This window comes from Aricia agestis, chromosome 9 (genome assembly GCF_905147365.1).
Source record: "Aricia agestis chromosome 9, ilAriAges1.1, whole genome shotgun sequence".
Taxonomy (NCBI): Eukaryota; Metazoa; Arthropoda; class Insecta; order Lepidoptera; family Lycaenidae; genus Aricia; species Aricia agestis.
The window spans coordinates 5,011,169-5,030,913 of NC_056414.1; the positions used below are offsets into that span (position 1 = coordinate 5,011,169).

The following is a 19,745-nucleotide window of genomic DNA, read 5'->3' on the forward strand; positions in this document are numbered from 1 at the left end:
TATTAAGAATTAAACGTGCAATGAGGAAATTCTAAAAACTACACTATACTATTATACATAACTACACTATAAGTACTATAATATTACACTTTATATATTATTTTTGTTTCTCATTTAGTTTTACTTTTCAACAGGGTAGTTTCTATCACAAAGCCTTTGCCACTATGTATATTCACCGTAATGGATTCTATTTGCGAAAATTTTGCAAACCACTCGTTCGTTACATAATATGTAGAAAAAAATTTTATTCGAGATTTGCTCAAGACGATGCAATGCAACAAGACACAGCGTCCGCGAGAGTGGAGAGAGTACGTCAGAAAACAAAAGGTGATGTTTAGGGTTCCGTACCCAACGGGTAAAAACGGGACCCTATTACTAAGACTTCGTTGTCTGTCCGTCCGTCCGTCTGTCTGTCTCCAGGCTGTAACTCAAGAACGGTAATAGCTAGAGAGTTGTAATTTTCACAGATTATGTATATCTGTTGCCGCTATAAAAACAAATACTGAAAACAAAATAAAATTAATATTTAAGGGGGGCTCCCATACAAAAAACGTGTTTTTTTTTCCTTTTTCGCTCTTTATCAATAATGGCAACAGGTAGGTACTTGAATTTTTCTCAAAGTCCTTTGTTTTATGTGTACTTTAATATTTGATAATAATAATATAATAGAATAAAAAATTAAGGAGGCTCCCATACAAAAAATACAATTTTTGACCCAATTTTGCTCTTTGGCTGATTTTTAAATAGGCACCTTTTCAAACTTTTTTACACAAAAAATATTTTAAAGTGCAAAAGATTCGCAGAATTTCAATGGGGAATGTACAGAAACTGTTAAGTGGCAGCACATGCCGAGTATTTAATCGAGTACAAGTTTCGGTCTGGAGACACCAGTTCACGGCATCAAACACAACCTTTTATGAGATTGTCAAAAAACATGAAGTTACCATAATAATTTTGCAGGGAGTTTTAAAAATTTAAATTTCACAGGAGCGCCCGAATTTGCATAACTAAAGGTGGCTAAGCCTGGGCGCGCACTAGCGGCCAGGTTGCGGCGGCCATCGAAAGTATGGTGTGGCCGCTGGCCGCCGTGCGGCCATGTTGCGCGTGGTATACGGCGGTTTCATACTGAGGTATCTATCTCGATAGCCGCCGCGACCTGGCCGCTAGTGCGCGCCTGGCCTAAGGCGTATTGAAAATGGAAACAGTCGTAATAATTTATAAAAATACTCAAATTTATTGAAATATCTACAGTATTTCCCGTATTTACACATCACTAATTTGGTCGGAATATTTTATTTATTTTATTTTATTATTTATTTATTAAACAAACTTATCTACTATTACAGGATATCCCAATACAGAAGAAAAAAATCCGTCCATTGATACAAATCATAGCTGGGCATTAACTCGTTAATCCGTTAATCGTTAATTAACGAAGTTAACATTTTGATTAACGGATTAACTTTTAAGTTAACTTTTAAAAATATTAACGGACTCGTTAACTTCCGTTATTATGCAGAAGTCCGTTAATCGTTAATCCAATGCCTATTATTTACTGCACGGCACCGCGGCGCGGCGCGAAAACATGTTCAGACAGGGCAGCGCGGCGCCGCGGCACGGCAGCAGCGGGTGAAACAAAAACAATACTAAATACAATTTCAGGCGCGTGCGAGTGAGAAGAGATTTGTTTCGTTTTATCATTTCATTGCTCAGCGCCGGTTCTTATAGAGAGAGTGATTTGTTTATTGTTATTATAAATCATATTTTGCATGTTGATAAAGAAGAGTGCAGTATAATTTAGTTAGGTAGAATACAATAATTATAGAAGTATTTTGTTTTGTCCCTAACATTTTAACTTCCAAAACCTTAAACCAACAGGTTTTGTATGTACACTAACGCAATGATATAAGTTATACGTGGGAGAGCCATGCTTCGGCACGAATGGGCCGGCTCGACCGGAGAAATACCACGTTCTCACAGAAAACCGGCGTGAAACAGCGCTTGCGCTGTATTTCGCCGAGTGAGTGAGTTTACCGGAGGCCCAATCCCCTACACTATTCCCTTTCCTACCCTCCCCTATTACCCTGTTCCCTCTAAAAGGCCGGCAACGCACCTGCAGCTCTTCTGATGCTGCGGCTGTCCATGGGCGACGGAAGTTGCTTTCCATCAGGTGACCCGTTTGCTCGTTTGCCCCCTTATTTCATAAAAAAAAAGTTACAACAAGGCCATATTACATATTAACGGATTAACGATTAACGTTAACTTGCGTTAATTCGTCCGAAATGTAACGCTTTAACGTTTAACGAAGCTAACATTTTTTTTAACGGATTAACGATTAACGAAGTTAACTATTTCATTAACGGTGCCCAGCTATGATACAAATCAAGCCCATCAGACATATACAGCTAACATTGTCCCGAACAAGTAACATATGTCTGCCTGTAAATCAATTCCTCTGATGGTACAAAACAGTGACATCTAGGCGTGCCATGATACTTGATAGCATATTATCTGCTTACTCTCTCTTTTTCGCTCCCTTTTTCCTCTCCGCTCAATTTTTCTCTTCGCTAACTTTTTCCTCTTCAACGTTGACTTTTTCAATGAGTCCGTCCGTCCCCGAGAGGCGTATCATGTCTCCAGTTTCGAACATGTCAGTGGCGCCGAGCGCTCCCACTATACACGGTAGTCCGTACTCGCGCGCTATCACCGCTCCTATAAAATGATTAGACAATGTGGGTTATTAGTTCGCGACATATTATGTGATATGATGTAAGTTTAGGCCTGCAGGTATTCACTTTGATTAGTTCAGGTGATAAGTGATAAAGGAGAAAGTAAACAATTTGCACTAATCCGTCGCTGTGCACATTGCACTTATCACTAATCAAAGTGAATTCAGGCCTTTAGACACGATAATTGACATTATAGACACTATTGATATTGGATACATAGCGGCAGGTGGTAGGTAGGAAAGTGTCAGAAAATTCTTATAGACAGACAGAAAACACGAGTCCGCCAGGCGGCGTTTAGTGTAAGTCGGGTCCACCGATCTGACATGACATTGTGATGACATAATCAGGATGCCTCACCGTGCGATATCAGTCCACCCAGCTCGGTGACGATGCCGGCGAGCAGGGGGAAGTACGGCGACCACCCGATGTCCGTCGAGTGCGTCAGCAGCACGTCGCCCTGACGCAGCTGACCGATCTGACATGACATTGTGATGACATAATCATGATGCCTCACCGTGCGATATCAGTCCACCCAGCTCGGTGACGATGCCGGCGAGCAGGGGGAAGTACGGCGACCACCCGATGTCCGTCGAGTGCGTCAGCAGCACGTCGCCCTGACGCAGCTGACCGATCTGACATGACATTGTGATGACATAATCATGATGCCTCACCGTGCGATATCAGTCCACCCAGCTCGGTGACGATGCCGGCGAGCAGGGGGAAGTACGGCGACCACCCGATATCCGTCGAGTGCGTAAGCAGCACGTCACCCTGACGCAGCTGACCGATCTGACATGACATTGTGATGACATTATTAATTATTATGCAGTACTTTGCGTAAGTTCAAAAATATAAACCAGTGCTGCACTACCAGTGCTCATAATGTTACGTATCCAACGCCATATTGCACTGGGAACTACGAATAAACTGGGAAGAAAAGTGTGTCGAATTAGTAAAAATTTTTAGAATAAAGACATCCAAAACAAAGTCAAATCACATTTACGTCAAAACTAAGTCACAAACGTCAATGCACTAGCTAGTAAACTGGGTTTTATTTCAGAACTTACACATTACAATAATATGGAAAGAACGGACACTAAAGGATAAACCATACCTCACTCAAGTCCTTAACAACACACGCTCTGGCCACCACCTCGCCGCTGCACGCGGTGGTCCCGGCGAGCCGCACGCCCGCGCCGAAAACCGTCACCGCAACCGGCGCCGGCTCCACCCACCCCCGGTTTATCTCAGCGAACCTCAGCCTCTCCCACTTGGGGAAGTACTGCTGGCGTTGGACGGCCCTAAAACACATTTTTTTTATTAAAGGCGACACGTCACGGTCCAATATTCTTTGACCATGACGTTCGCACTATGCGGCATCGACATAAAACGTCATTTCTATAACACGTAAGCGTCTTACAGACGAACGGCACGCGTCGACTGCCGTCGACAAGTGTAAAAAAAATCAATGAAAAAATATCCAGTGTCTGCCGTCGACTGCCGTCGACGCGTGCCGTCAACAAGTGCTTTTCGTCTGCAAGACGCCTAAAGTGTCGCGTTACTACACTGCTGATACTGTGGCTTAGTGCGATGCGACATACCATTAAGCTAACATTATTATGTAATTTGACATTTTCAATTTTTTATCAATGTTTTTGGCGAGGAGGACACTCACTTCTTCAACAGCGCCGTATCTCTATTCTGTATATATTCCCTCAGTTCATGTACCCTGAAGAAGAACACCAAGTCCGGGTGCGGTATGTACCAGCGCTTCACCAGCACTCTGCCCAGATTGAGAGCAGCTAGCCTCACTTTGTGTACTGCAAGTATGAGGTGAGCCTTAGTAGACTCTCTGTGGCGAACTGCTCGGTGGCAGAGAGGCACGATCAAACGGAGGAATTTGCTGAAAAAATTATAGTGTCAATCCGTAAACGTGATCAGTATGAGGTGAGCCTTAGTAGACTCTCTGTGGCGAACTGCTCGGTGGCAGAGAGGCACGATCAAACGGAGGAATTTGCTGAAAAAATTATAGTGTCAATCCGTAAACGTGATCTCTTTTTTAACAAAAATTCTACTTATATGAAAAATCGTGATATTATGTTGTATTTAACTTTTGGGTTTGGAGTCCAATTTTTAAGATATATTTACGACCTTTTTGCAATAATATGAATAAGTAACTTTAAAAAAAGACTCCAAAACTAGGACAACCTTGGAAAAAAACGAAGAGGTAAAGATATATCTTTCTCTTTTACTCTTATGCCCACAGAGACAGCCACCATAGAGAAAATATACATGTATGTATGTCTGGTCTCTGGTATTACTTATATGTTTTTTATCTACGAATAATAAAAACTAAGGAAGAGTAACTCCGTCAAAAAAAGTGCACCAAAAGGCTACAAAATGTGACCCGAATACATGCATATTTATGCATGTGTTCGGTACACATTTTTCGTGTATATATACTCGAGTGACATTCAACCAGGTTGACATGACAATTTTGTCAAACTCATTTTACAATTTGTTTACATAGGTTTGTTTACTTACTTTTTACGTAGCTTTTTACAATATTTTTGTTGTTAAAATGCCTAAATGCCCTGTGAAATGGTGTAAAAGTCATACAGATACGACTTTTAATACAGGAATAACCTTTCATCTGTAAGTGAATTGTTTAAAATTATGCTTAAATTTCTTGTATTTTTGTCGACCCAAAAAAGATGGTTTATTTAAGTTGGATGCTAGGGTATTTGCATAAAATTAAGCTGGTCTCTTTGTGTTTGTCTTATTACATTTACATGTTATTCTAAAAGTGCAATAATCAATAAATAATATAATTACAAAATTTTTACAAAGTCGCCATGGACAGTGTTATGCAAGATGTAACAATTTAATCATAAACGAAATTTTAAGGTCTGGCTGACATTATACTAAATGCGTTATAAGATGATATGGGTATTCTCATATTCCTGGCTACGGATTTTTTACAACAAAACAATAAAACATAATGTAATAAATCACGTTCAATCGACAAAAACAAATATTTCCTTTAATATTGTAAATGAACAAAAAACTGCTAACTGTTATTAAAATATTGTATTAATTGTGAGTTATAAGTACAAAATTTACGTAAGTTTTTTATTTCAATTCTGTAATAATTTAGCACATAGATTTTTGTAATCTGAAAACGTCTTCTCTAGGTACTCGGACAGTTTAAGATTCGCCCGAGTCGTAAAAGGTTTGTTCATAATTATTACATCTATACTAATATATCTATATTATAATTCTGCAGAGTTTGTTTGTTTGTTTGAACGCGCTAATCTCAGAAACTACTGGTCCGATTTGAAAAAATCTTTTACTGTTGGATGGCCCATTGATCGAGGAAGGCTATAGGCTATATTTTATCACGCTAAAACTAATAGGAGCGAATAAATAGAGGAAAATGTGGAAAAAACGGAGGAAATTATATGAAAGGGCTTATTTGAACGCGCTAATTTCAGAAACTACTGGTCCGATTTAAAAATTTCTTTCAGTGTTACATAGCCCATTTATCGAGGAAGGCTATAGGCTATTTTTTATCACGCTAAAACTAATAAGAGCAAAGAAATAGAGGAAAATGTGGAAAAAACTGAGGGAAATTATATGAAATTGCTTATTATCTAAAGAACTACTGGAGCAATTTTTATGTTATTTGCCAAACATGAAGAATAGACCACGTGAAGGGACAAAGGCTATTTTTTTACGGAAAAATGTACGGTTGCGTGAAATTCCTAAATTACGCAAGGAAAGCTGCGCGGAACATCTACATTATATAATAAAATCGTAGGAAAGTCAATTCTGTACATTGAATATTTTTGTACAATAAATAATACTTGGGATATGATCTACTATGCTAACGCGGACGAAGTCGCGGGCAACAGCTAGTATTGTATATTATTATTATCGATGTCTTAAGGATCAGAGAAAAATGTTTGATTTTAAAATAATAATTATGTGCTCGTTTCTTAGTGATAGTAGATGTGCTTGGTGTATACTGCATAATACTATCCGCTTTTGACAATTATTGTTTCACAACTATGACAATGTCCATAACCGCGCAGGCTGTCGTCCGGCGCGCAATATTATGATACGTTACCTGGGATACGACCTTGGCGAAAATCTGAATTGTCATATTTTAGTGTTCGAAAAGGAGCCAAATTTAAAACGGTTGAAGTATGGGAGTTACGTTTCCTTAGTTTTTATTATTCGTAGTTTTTTATCCTAATTTCGTGCACCTATAGCATAAGGTGGTAATTTTTTTTAAACATCTGAATTTATAATCTTACCGCGTACTGGACTTCTGCGGTGTCTTAAGTGAATTGATGACGTCGTCGTTGGTGCGGGCGGGTTTGGGCTCCTGCTGCGTGGTCTGCACGTGCATCAACACTCGCATGAAGTCCTCAGGCACCAGCGCCCAGGGCTTCGTTAACGGATCGAACTGTAAATTAAAGCAAAAAGAGTAGTGAGTTTAGGTGTATAAGATTGTTTGCCAAAATGGAAAGGAAAGGCGAAGAGCTCTGTTTTTGTGTCTTTGAAGTTTGAGGGTACAAGGAGTGAGCGGAGTAGGTTTGGGCAAGCAGAAGCCGCTATTGGAAGATCAGTGATCAATGGTAGGCTTACCTCCATTATAGCTCTATGGCCGTGATCGTCCAAAAACTGCTTGACATCGTCGTGGACAGGCGGCAGGTTATATTTCAGCCAGTCCATTGCGTTCTTGGGGTCCTGTTTCCTGAACTCCTCAAGTCGTCTAAACCCATCGATCTTTCTCGCAATCCTCGCTAGAATGTTCGGTACTTCCGCTGACAAGACATCACCTGAACTCAGCAACATGCTGACTTCGTTGCACTCTACCGGGGTGAAGTCTGTAACAAAATGCAGGAGCTTGGTGACGCAGTTTATTATAAAAGTTTGAAATCATTATTCATACTATTTCTCTCTCTTTTTAGTGGTTTTAATTCAATATTGTTGCGTCATAATTTCATTTATAATACGACATATTCTATTCGACATATTTAAGACTTTTTGTCTATCTGTCTGAGACCTCTTTACTTTCTCTTAAATAAAATGAAGTTTGAGGATGGAGAAACTTTTAGCCCCGAAAAATAATATAATGACAATTTTCATCGCGACATGATGTAAGGTTTTACAGTGCGAATTCCGGTTTAATGAGATTAAAAAAAACATATGTTACCTGATCTCCCCTCCAACAGTATGCTCATAGCCAGGAACTGCGTGTAGGTACTCGCGAGGGTAGTAAGACCGTGGTTGTGGAAGAACTTGGTGATCTGTTTTTTGGTAGCGGCGATAGCGTCTAACAGAGTTAGCGGATCGTCGCTGGAAGTGTCGATGCTCATGATGTTGACGTCGCGGATAGTGTTGTTCATAGCCCGCTTTGATAGTAAGAGTACCTATAAACAATGTGATAGCAGATAAAATATTACAAAGACTTGTTATGGATTAACAAGCATTTGTGATAGTATATATTATAATAAGCTGTCAATAATTTATTTCAAACATCAAACATGAGTGTGCATGAATATTATAGTCGTACGCAAGTCGTACGCACTTCATCTTTCACGAAGTGTTTTATTTATTTTTATTTTTTTGACAATCTATCACAATAGCTCCAAACCCAAACCAATTAATGTCTGTAGACTACTGGTGCGGTAGTGCAAATAATATTAATGTGGCCCTGTTAAAAAAAAGTTGTAAAAACCCTGTACTATCAGATGCATGATAAGTGATTGTGGAATATTAGTTCCATGCGCTGCCGAGAGATGGCACTATACATTACTTACATCGCGCTATCGCTATCTGCGACAAAATTCATAATAAAAATGACATTACGATGTGATGCGAATTCGCAGTTTGTGTGGGAGCTGTTACTAATATGTGCTTATTATATCAGTATTGCTTTACTAACCTTAACCATCTCATACAGGTCCACGATTCTGTCATAGAACCGCGGCTGTCGTCGGTGCAGCGCGGTCGCGATGATGTCGTCATCGGCGACCTCGTGGCCGTGGATCGCCAACTCCAGCATGCGGATGTTGATGTCCAGCTTCTTGGGAACTCTGCGGTACACCGTCTGCCAGAATACAAAATGCTGTTTGATGTGTAAACAGTAGGCCTACTACGAAACCGTTTTGAGACTCAAACAATCGGACGAGAATGCCGCGTCCTGCTCTAACAACGTCATTACACGTTTGTTAGAGTAGGACGCAACATTGTCGTACGATTGTTTGAGTCTCAAAACCGTTTCGTGGTACAGGCCCAGAAGTGGACACTAACCGATAGATGTACGGCTGCCAGACCTAGCCACAACAGACGCTCTTATTTTAGAAATATCAAAGGGTCGAAAGTTGTGTTTTCATACAAAACACTTATATAGTACACTTGCTTACGTAAACATATTTGTAGGCTTTGCTTGTTTTGTATGGAAACTTGGTCTTCTACGTAATTTGACATTCGTAAAGTAAGGATGTCTATGGTCAATCTGTACCGAATTTTCAGTCTCTTTTTTATGCCTGAATGCGAAAACCCAGAAAGACAACATGACATTGAAGGCGAATCGGAATCGGCGCGTACGCAGCGGACGGATTTGTTGCTTTGTATTAATTTCTATGGTACTGCCTGCACTGGAACGTCATTTCTGCGCCTCACAAATTATAAATAACGACGCTCCGTCCGCACCATATGCTCCGACCCGGTGGACGCGCAGCTTAAAGCGACACTACACGACGGGACACTTCACGTTCCATAGAATTGACGTTTCTAAAACGTCAGATTCACGTTTGTAAATTGTAATGTATGGCGTCGTGTCCCGTATTGCGGGCTTATTTTAATCGACGTTTACTTTAAGTTTTTTACTTGCTTCATTACTTTATAAATTTTTGGGATAACTCCATAGGCGTACCGAGCCCCCCCTGGATCATGTTGACGCCCCTACTAAGTATATTATCTAGTACTTTTATCTATAAAAATCAAAAATTAAGAAAACGATTTTTTGCCATTTGTTTGAAATACAATATTTCACAACTAAAAATTATAAATTTTTTATTCTTTATAAACACCTAGCTTATAAAAAAACTGATTTGGATTTGCTCCCCCCTGGCCCAGAGCCTGGATAATTTCCCCCCCCCCCCCCCCCTGGCCCAGGACCTGGGTATTTTGCCCCCCCTGGTCTGAACCTGGGTACGCCCATGGATAACTCTATAAGTTATCTTGTGTGGTAACCGGTAACATTCCATAAATCTGTACTGTCTGGCAAGTAAGATGATCCATGCGTCGGATGGGCATGTAAAAAGTCGGTCCTGCGCCTGATATCTCGCCAGTCGTCTTCAGGCCCACTGGGTTATGCGAGTAAAGGAATAGAGTGTTCTTGTGTGCTGTAATTACTCCTGTGTAAGTGGCCTGGTTTCAATGAAACTGGCTACCGTTACTGAAACCGGTGTGGGAGTATTATGACAAGATCAGGTTATACTCACACTATACAGCGCGATGGTACAACGGTTGTGTGTGAACATGAAGGTGTGGTAATATCCGTCGCCGTTCTTCCACACCAGCTTACCCATGCCGACATCCAAGGGAATCATGGTCAGGTCGTAGCCGAGAGGAGATAGCGGCTTCGGCAGGACCTGAAGATAAAATAGATTTGATATATACTTAATTACTAACTCAGCGATACACGTCATGTAAGAATAATAAGATACGACACCTAATTATTGGCATCCGGAGTTCAAACTATATAGTGAAAGGACATTAGTACGGGAGCCCTAGAACATTTTTTTTTTATTACTATCAAGCTAATCGGAACCCTAACGAGCAGACTTTTTGTATATTGATAAGTTATTAGTTATATAATTTAAGAGTAACATTGTCCTACAAATAAAACAATCCATATTTTGGTACCATCAAAGCAAAGCATGAAATCCTTTCTATCTCTGTTAGCTACCATTTTCAAGATCTTTCACAGATAAAAATGTTGTTCATCTTATCAAAATGAAGCTACTCACAAAAAATAGCTTGATAGTAGTAAAAAAAATGTTCTAGGGCTCCCGTACTACATCATAACATCAGGCATTCTAGTCTAAAAAAAATAAAATGCGCGGCCAGAACTAAGAATATTTCCAATAGCTAGGCGATATTAAGAACTTAAAAAAAATATATGGACTTAACCCTGTAACTGCATTTTTTGAGTAATTATTTAGTTACGAAAAAATATTAAAATCATTACATTTATAGGGGTCTTACTGGGAAATGACCTCTTACCCCGTATTACCTCTTTCCTAGTACGATGCCATTTCCAGTACGACCCCTTTCCCAGTAAGAATCCTTTAAATGTAATGTTTTTAATATTTTTTCCTAACTAAATAATTACTTTCTTACGCCGGTTCTTCTCGCCGGGGTAGTTCCCGAATCGGTGGTTGGCATCAGGTAGACATTCTGAAAAAATTTGATTCAAATTTACTCAGAAATAAAACATTTTTTATTTTATTATTTTATTTACTCAGAAAATGCAGTTACAGTTACATATATTTTTTTTAGTTCTTAATATGGCCTAGCTATTTTTTAGAACATTGTATGGAAATTGCCTGATATCCTTTATATTATGATACTAGCTGTTGCCCGCGACTTCGTCCGCGTGGACTTTAGTTTATAGCGCGCGGTGTCAACAAAATTTGTGTCAAATTTAAAAACTTTTTAAAACCCTGGTAAGTGCTTCCGGTGTAGCGCGGCCCTTAATTAATCAAAATACCCAAAAACAGCTATGCAGTGTGCACATAATCTATACTAATATTATAAATGCGAAAGTATCTCTGTCTGTCTGTCTGTCTGTCAGTCTCGCTTTCACGCCAAACGCCAAAAGTATCTCTGTCTGTCTGTCTGTCTGTCAGTCTCGCTTTCACGCCAAACGCCAAAACTTCCGAACCGATTGTAATGAAATTTTGTATACAGATAGTCTAAAGCCTGAGAAAGGACATAGGCTACTTTTTTACTGGAAAAAAGGGTTGTAAGGGGGTGAAAATGCGTAAATTTGTTCAAATTAAGTTAGTTCCAACAATTCATAATAGATGGCGCCGTGCGTCTTCTACATCGCGCTGACGCTTGCTCAAAAGTCTTTCTATAAGACGTGGTATCATCTTTTTAAGTTTCGATTTTTTTCGATTGTTATATCTATTCTACGGTATTAAATAACTCAGTACTTTATCTGTGCAGTGACGTAACCTTAAATCTATCAATGATAAATAGTTTATGGGTAAAGTTGTGTAATTGGAGGGCTAAATAAGCTTTAAAATTTGGCATAAAATATAAAGTTTAATATAAAAAAATGAAATACTTATTGTGTGCACACTGCACAGCTGTATTGATTTAAGGGGTACCAGGGTTTTTTTATAAAAGCTTTTGACACCAATTTTGTTGACATCGCGCGCTATAAACTGAAGTCCACGCGGACGAAGTCGCGGGCAACAGCTAGTATTATACATAAAATATGTTTAAGATTTTTGAAATTTTATTTTAATACACATCCAAGACCCAGGAAAATTGAAAACTTTTTGTTCCGCCTGCGGGACTCGAACCCAGGACCCCCGGGATGAGCGCTGGCCACGCGCAATGCGAATTCATTTTCATCGATATTTTCATGGAAATAAGATATTTTCCCACATCAAAATGTAGCCTATGTCCTTTCTCAGACTCTAGAATAACTGTATACAAAATTTCATTGCAATCGGTTCAGTAGTTTTGGCGTGAAAGCAAGACAGACAGACAGACAGACAGACAGACAGACAGAGATACTTTCGCATTTATAATATTAGTATGGAAGTATGGATAGTATGGATTAGAAATGCAGTATGAGTTCTACATAAGATAAGATAGATTGATTATTATTATACCAAGTGATAATATTATTAAACATAATATTCTAACGTATTAAAAACTATAAACAGAAACATACTAACTAATAAGTATGATTAGTTCTATGTTACAATAAAGTAAAAAATAAAACGCCATCTGTTGAATCGTATTAGAACTAAAATGTTCATTCCATCGATATATTTCTGGATTTTTTATAATATTATACATAAAATATGTTTAAGATTTTTGAAATTTTATTTTAATACACATCCAAGACCCAGGAACATTAAAAACTTTTTGTTCCGCCTGCGGGACTCGAACCCAGGACCCCCGGGATGAGCGCTGGCCACGCGCAATGCGAATTCATTTTCATCGATATTTTCATGGAAATAAGATATTTTCCCACATCAAAATGTAGCCTATGTCCTTTCTCAGACTCTAGAATAACTGTATACAAAATTTCATTGCAATCGGTTCAGTAGTTTTGGCGTGAAAGCAAGACAGACAGACAGACAGACAGACAGACAGACAGACAGACAGAGATACTTTCGCATTTATAATATTAGTATGGATAGTATGGATTAGAAATGCAGTATGAGTTCTACATAAGATAAGATAGATTGATTATTATTATACCAAGTGATAATATTATTAAACATAATATTCTAACGTATTAAAAACTATAAACAGAAACATACTAACTAATAAGTATGATTAGTTCTATGTTACAATAAAGTAAAAAATAAAACGCCATCTGTTGAATCGTATTAGAACTAAAATGTTCATTCCATCGATATATTTCTGGATTTTTTATAATATTATACATAAAATATGTTTAAGATTTTTGAAATTTTATTTTAATACACATCCAAGACCCAGGAACATTAAAAACTTTTTGTTCCGCCTGCGGGACTCGAACCCAGGACCCCCGGGATGAGCGCTGGCCACGCGCAATGCGAATTCATTTTCATCGATATTTTCATGGAAATAAGATATTTTCCCACATCAAAATGTAGCCTATGTCCTTTTTCAGACTCTAGAATAACTGTATACAAAATTTCATTGCAATCGGTTCAGTAGTTTTGGCGTGAAAGCAAGACAGACAGACAGACAGACAGACAGACAGACAGAGATACTTTCGCATTTATAATATTAGTATGGATAGTATGGATTAGAAATGCAGTATGAGTTCTACATAAGATAAGATAGATTGATTATTATTATACCAAGTGATAATATTATTAAACATAATATTCTAACGTATTAAAAACTATAAACAGAAACATACTAACTAATAAGTATGATTAGTTCTATGTTACAATAAAGTAAAAAATAAAACGCCATCTGTTGAATCGTATTAGAACTAAAATGTTCATTCCATCGATATATTTCTGGATTTTTTATAATATTATACATAAAATATGTTTAAGATTTTTGAAATTTTATTTTAATACACATCCAAGACCCAGGAACATTGAAAACTTTTTGTTCCGCCTGCGGGACTCGAACCCAGGACCCCCGGGATGAGCGCTGGCCACGCGCAATGCGAATTCATTTTCATCGAAATTTTCAAGGAAATAAGATATTTTCCCACATCAAAATGTAGCCTATGTCCTTTCTCAGACTCTAGAATAACTGTATACAAAATTTCATTGCAATCGGTTCAGTAGTTTTGGCGTGAAAGCAAGACAGACAGACAGACAGACAGACAGACAGAGATACTTTCGCATTTATAATATTATAATATATAATATTAGTATGGATAGTATGGATAGTATGGATTAGAAATGCAGTAGGAGTTCTGCATAAGATAAGATAGATTGATTATTATTATACCAAGTGATAATATTATTAAACATAATATTCTAACGTATTAAAAACTATAAACAAAAACATACTAACTAATAAGTATGATTAGTTCTATGTTACAATAAAGTAAAAAATAAAACGCCATCTGTTGAATCGTATTAGAACTAAAATGTTCATTCCATCGATATATTTCTGGATTTTTTATAATATTATACATAAAATATGTTTAAGATTTTTGAAATTTTATTTTAATACACATCCAAGACCCAGGAACATTGAAAACTTTTTGTTCCGCCTGCGGGACTCGAACCCAGGACCCCAGGGATGAGCGCTGGCCACGCGCAATGCGAATTCATTTTCATCGAAATTTTCATGGAAATAAGATATTTTCCCACATCAAAATGTAGCCTATGTCCTTTCTCAGACTCTAGAATAACTGTATACAAAATTTCATTGCAATCGGTTCAGTAGTTTTGGCGTGAAAGCAAGACAGACAGACAGACAGACAGACAGACAGACAGACAGACAGACAGACAGACAGAGATACTTTCGCATTTATAATATTAGTATGGATTATAAGGTTTAAATACTTACGGATTTTGTCACTTTTATTAATCCCGACGTTTTGGCTGCTTTACCTACAGCGGATTAATAAAAGTGCTCCGCGACAAAATCCGTAAGTGTGTAAACCTTATAATATCATGAGTGATACTCGCGTCAACTAAAGAAATCCTTTATATGATTGGCGTTTATTGTATTATATTTTCAGGCAAGATTCAAGAATCTAAGGTGCCAATGATAGGATTGTATATTCGTCACGATTTATTTTAGATGCACGACCTATATTTATATGCCCATCCAACGCATCATCTTTTTCATCAAGTTTTAAGCCACATCACCACGAAGGTGTTAAAAAAACTTGAGAGGAGTCACGGGACGCCCGGATGGAACGAAGTTATAAAAAAAAACAAAAAAAAAATAACTGGCTTGCATTCTATGAGAGAAAGAGAGAGAGAGAGAAACACGCACATGCCGCACGGCTTACAACTAAGTATAGCAAAAAGCAGTCATAGATCAAGATAGATACCGCATGTCCCGCGAAGTACGCGGTATATATCTTGAGCTATGTCTGTGGCAAATGTGTCGGTCAAAAAATCAAATCAAAATGTCGTGTCGTTACAACTTTTTCCGCCTAGCCCCCTTTCGCAACGCGCGATAAGGAATTTCGTTCCAAAAACAAAGTATAAGGTTCATAAATCATACTTACCAATTACCATAACATATCATTAAACAGTAGACCTACCTCTCCCACATTAGCGAAGGTCAGCAGCTCGTCATCAGACATGATGGGGCAGTCGGCCTCGTGCAGCAGCTCCTCCTCCGTCCACCGCTCCAGCGACGTGATGGGCCGCGCTTGCAGCAGGTAGATGGTGTTCTGTTTATGATGATTAACAGTGGTAATAAAGCCTAAGTTAAGTAGTTCATAATGTGTTATTATAGTTTGTGCGTTTTATGATGACTAGGTATTTGACCGAGCTTTGCTCGGTATTCGATTCGAATTCGAATAAAATGACATTTTCTAAAAATGATTCCTAGCTAGATCGATTTATCGCCCCCGAAACCCCCTATATACTAAGTTTCATGAAAATCGTTGGAGCCGATTCCGAGATTCCAATTATTCTTGTATATATATATATATATATATATATATCTTAATATATATATTTCTTGTGTGCGTGTGTATGTGACTGAACTCCTCCTAAACGACTGGACCAATTTTGATGAAATTTTTTGTGTGTGTTCGTGGAGATTCGAGAATGGTTTAGATTTACAGTTTGGTCTACTGGAAAATGTTTTTTCAATTAATTTCTTATTTATAAGGAGTTGTTGATTTTGGAATGTTTTACATTAGATCCGGCGGACGGCGCTATCATCGCATTCAATATTATTCTATTTCAATTTTAGTTTGTCCTGACAGATGGTGCTACGATTAATTTGAAAAAAATTTTGTTATTCAATTCATGTGCTGATTAAAATATTAAATAAATAACACATAGGCTACAATTTTAACCGACTTTCAAAATGGGGGAGGTGTTATGTTCGTTTTCTTATATTCAACGATTACTCCGCCGTTTGTTAACCGATTTTCAAAATTTTTCTTTTGGTATATAGGGTATCATCCCAATTTGGTATTATATTCAGAAAAGTGGTGATCTGATGAAGGATCCATAAGTAATCGAGGGAACTCCTCAAAACTTATAGGGAAACATATGGTGACTTCGGTTTCGTGAGAAGTATTCTAAGCATATGCTACCAACAAGTAAGATTTTGCACCGAGATGTACCTGTAGCGGTAGCACGGCGACCAGCGGAAATGCGAAAGTATGCACAAACTGTGGAAATAAACCTAAGGTGCCGTTCCGATCTTTTTTAGTTCCGAATAATTCAATTAAAATGCCACTTTATGACACACTATAGTATATGTCATAATGTAGGATATTATTTGAATTTTTAGAACTATAGTCTGTCATAAAGTGGCTTTTTAATTGAATTATTCGGAACTAAAAAAGATCGGAACGGCACCTTAAGTTTATCTCCACAGTTTGTGACTATAGTCTGTCATAAAGTGGCATTTTAATAGAATTTTTCGGAACGAAAAAAGATCGGAACGGCACCTTAGGTTTATTTCCACAGTTTGTCCATACTTTCGCATTTCCGCTGGTCACCGTGCTAGCACTACTGGTATACCGTGGATCGGAAGGTGCTGAGAGAATTCCTGATTCTTTATAGATACAAGTTTGGGAGTTTCGGCGTTGTTTTAAGAACAGAAAGCATATGCTACTATGCAAATTACATTCTTCATCATCATCATCATCATCATCATCACTACCATATTATACCATTTCATAGTCTTTTAGATCGAGACTCGAGTTTGTCAAGCGATAATTAAAAAAAATCTATATCTACCTAATATTATAAACCTGAAGAGTATGTTTGCTTGAACGCGTCAATCTCAGAAACTACAGGTCCGATTTAAAAACTTATCTCAGTGTTAGATAGATCATTTATCGAGTAAGACTCATCATTTATCGAGAAGGTTATATTATATTATTACTCTAAGACTAATACGACAGAAGAAACTCAGGAAAATGTGGGAAAAACGGGGGATATATTTTTTATGGGAAAATGTACCTACGGATTCTGTAAAATTTCTAATTTACGCGGGCGAAGCCGCGCGGGACATCTAGTGATTTTATAATACATTGAAAACCTGTTTTAACATACAAATAACATATCGATATAATAATATATCATTGTATATCGATAACATACCGATCTGTTAATCCATACTTCCATACTAATATTATAAATGCGAAAGTATCTCTGTCTGTCTGTCTGTCTGTCTCGCTTTCACGCCAAAACTACTGAACCGATTGCAATGAAATTTTGTACACAGTTATTCTAGAGTCTGAGAAAGGACATAGGCTACATTTTGATGTGGGAAAATATCTTATTTCCATGAAAATATCGATGAAAATTAATTCGCATTGCGCGTGGCAGCGCTCATCCCGGGGGTCCTGGGTTCGAGTCCCGCAGGCGGAACAAAAAGTTTTCAATGTTCCTGGGTCTTGGATGTGTATTAAAATAAAATTTCAAAAATCTAAAATGTATTAATTTATGTATAATACTAGCTGTTGCCCGCGACTTCGTCCGCGTGGACTTTAGTTTATAGTGCGCGGTGTCAACAAAATTTGTGTCAAATTTAAAAACTTTTTAAAACCCTGGTAAGTGGTACCCCTCTTAGGGCCGCGCTACACCGGAATGGCAGCGCTGAAAGTGCTCGCCTCGCCGCTGCCATTCCGGTGTAGCGCGGCCCTTAATTAATCAAAATACCCAAAAACAGCTGTGCAGTGTGCACATAATCTATACTAATATTATAAATGCGAAAGTATCTCTGTCTGTCTGTCTGTCTGTCTGTCAGTCTCGCTTTCACGCCAAACGCCAAAACTACCGAACCGATTGTAATGAAATTTTGTATACAGATAGTCTAAAGCCTGAGAAAGGACATAGGCTACTTTTTTACTGGAAAAAAGGGTTGTAAGGGGGTGAAAATGCGTAAATTTGTTCAAATTAAGTTAGTTCCAACAATTCATAATAGATGGCGCCGTGCGTCTTCTACATCGCGCTGACGCTTGCTCAAAAGTCTTCCTATAAGACGTGGTATCATCTTACATTTAAGTTTCGATTTTTTTCGATTGTTATATCTATTCTACGGTATTAAATAACTCAGTACTTTATCTGTGCAGTGACGTAACCTTAAATCTATCAATGATAAATAGTTTATGGGTAAAGTTGTGTAATTGGAGGGCTAAATAAGCTTTAAAATTTGGCATAAAATATAAAGTTTAATATAAAAAAATGAAATACTTATTGTGTGCACACTGCACAGCTCTATTGATTTAAGGGGTACCAGGGTTTTTTTATAAAAGCTTTTGACACCAATTTTGTTGACATCGCGCGCTATAAACTGAAGTCCACGCGGACGAAGTCGCGGGCAACAGCTAGTATATATATATATATATATATATATATATATATATATACAAGAATTGCTCGTTTAAAGATATAAGATATGGGTGACACATTATAATTGACAATAGTAGAGAAGTTACCTAAGAAAATTAATCGATAATTTAAAAATATCGAATCACTTCGTAAAGGAATTGCAATCGAAATTATCGATTTCGTACTGACGTTTCAGAGTGGCGCCGGCGATTTAAAATGGCCGCCCTTTTTATCGATTTGATTTCGATTTAACAAAGTCAATCTCTATTGGCTTATGTTCCATTTCATGCATCTGACATTTTTCAAATATTTTCGTAGCAATAATTTTCACAGTTAAAATTTATAATTTTATATTAATAAGTTAGCATTTAGCAATTTTTCATTTTTATTCATTTACAATTATAGGAAACATTTGTTTTTGTAGATGGAATAAAATTTATTACATTTTGATTTTTTTTGTTTTCTTGTAAAAAAAACCCGTAGCAAGGAATATGAGAAGTGTCACCCATATCATCTTAAAACGCACAAACTATAGAAGTTGGCAGCTACCTTGGCGTTTCATAGTACTTGTAATTTTCGTTATTGAGTTGTTGTATGTTTTAGCGTCTATTTGACAAGCACTTCATAAACGAGTTCTAAAGCAACAATGGCACGTGTCCGTCTAATCCTAGACATATTTATAGTTTGTGCGTTTTAAGATGATATGGGTGACAGTTCTCATATTCCTTGCTACGAGTTTTTTTAACAAGAA

The 19,745-nt window shown here is 37.6% G+C and overlaps 1 protein-coding gene across 2 annotated transcripts in view; it reads right to left on the minus strand.

The window, feature by feature from the left end:
- Positions 1 to 2,379: 2,379 nt before the first annotated feature.
- Positions 2,380 to 19,745, minus strand: part of LOC121730383 (putative phosphoenolpyruvate synthase) — a 40,217-nt gene continuing 22,851 nt past the window's right edge. Inside the window, exons 14-24 of one of the 2 annotated variants that reach the window (XM_042119402.1) lie at positions 15,733 to 15,864; positions 10,250 to 10,399; positions 8,686 to 8,850; positions 7,954 to 8,170; positions 7,383 to 7,624; positions 7,049 to 7,200; positions 4,683 to 4,746; positions 4,405 to 4,568; positions 3,844 to 4,030; positions 3,401 to 3,518; positions 2,380 to 2,712 (exon numbers count right to left, since the gene is read on the minus strand). In XM_042119402.1, the coding sequence (XP_041975336.1) occupies positions 2,552 to 2,712; positions 3,401 to 3,518; positions 3,844 to 4,030; positions 4,405 to 4,568; positions 4,683 to 4,746; positions 7,049 to 7,200; positions 7,383 to 7,624; positions 7,954 to 8,170; positions 8,686 to 8,850; positions 10,250 to 10,399; positions 15,733 to 15,864 (1,752 nt within the window). In that variant the 3' untranslated portion in view covers positions 2,380 to 2,551. Of the gene's footprint in view, positions 2,713 to 3,086; positions 3,362 to 3,400; positions 3,519 to 3,843; positions 4,031 to 4,404; positions 4,569 to 4,682; positions 4,747 to 7,048; positions 7,201 to 7,382; positions 7,625 to 7,953; positions 8,171 to 8,685; positions 8,851 to 10,249; positions 10,400 to 15,732; positions 15,865 to 19,745 lie in introns of both variants that reach the window. The other variant, XR_006036105.1, reaches the window with a different exon arrangement.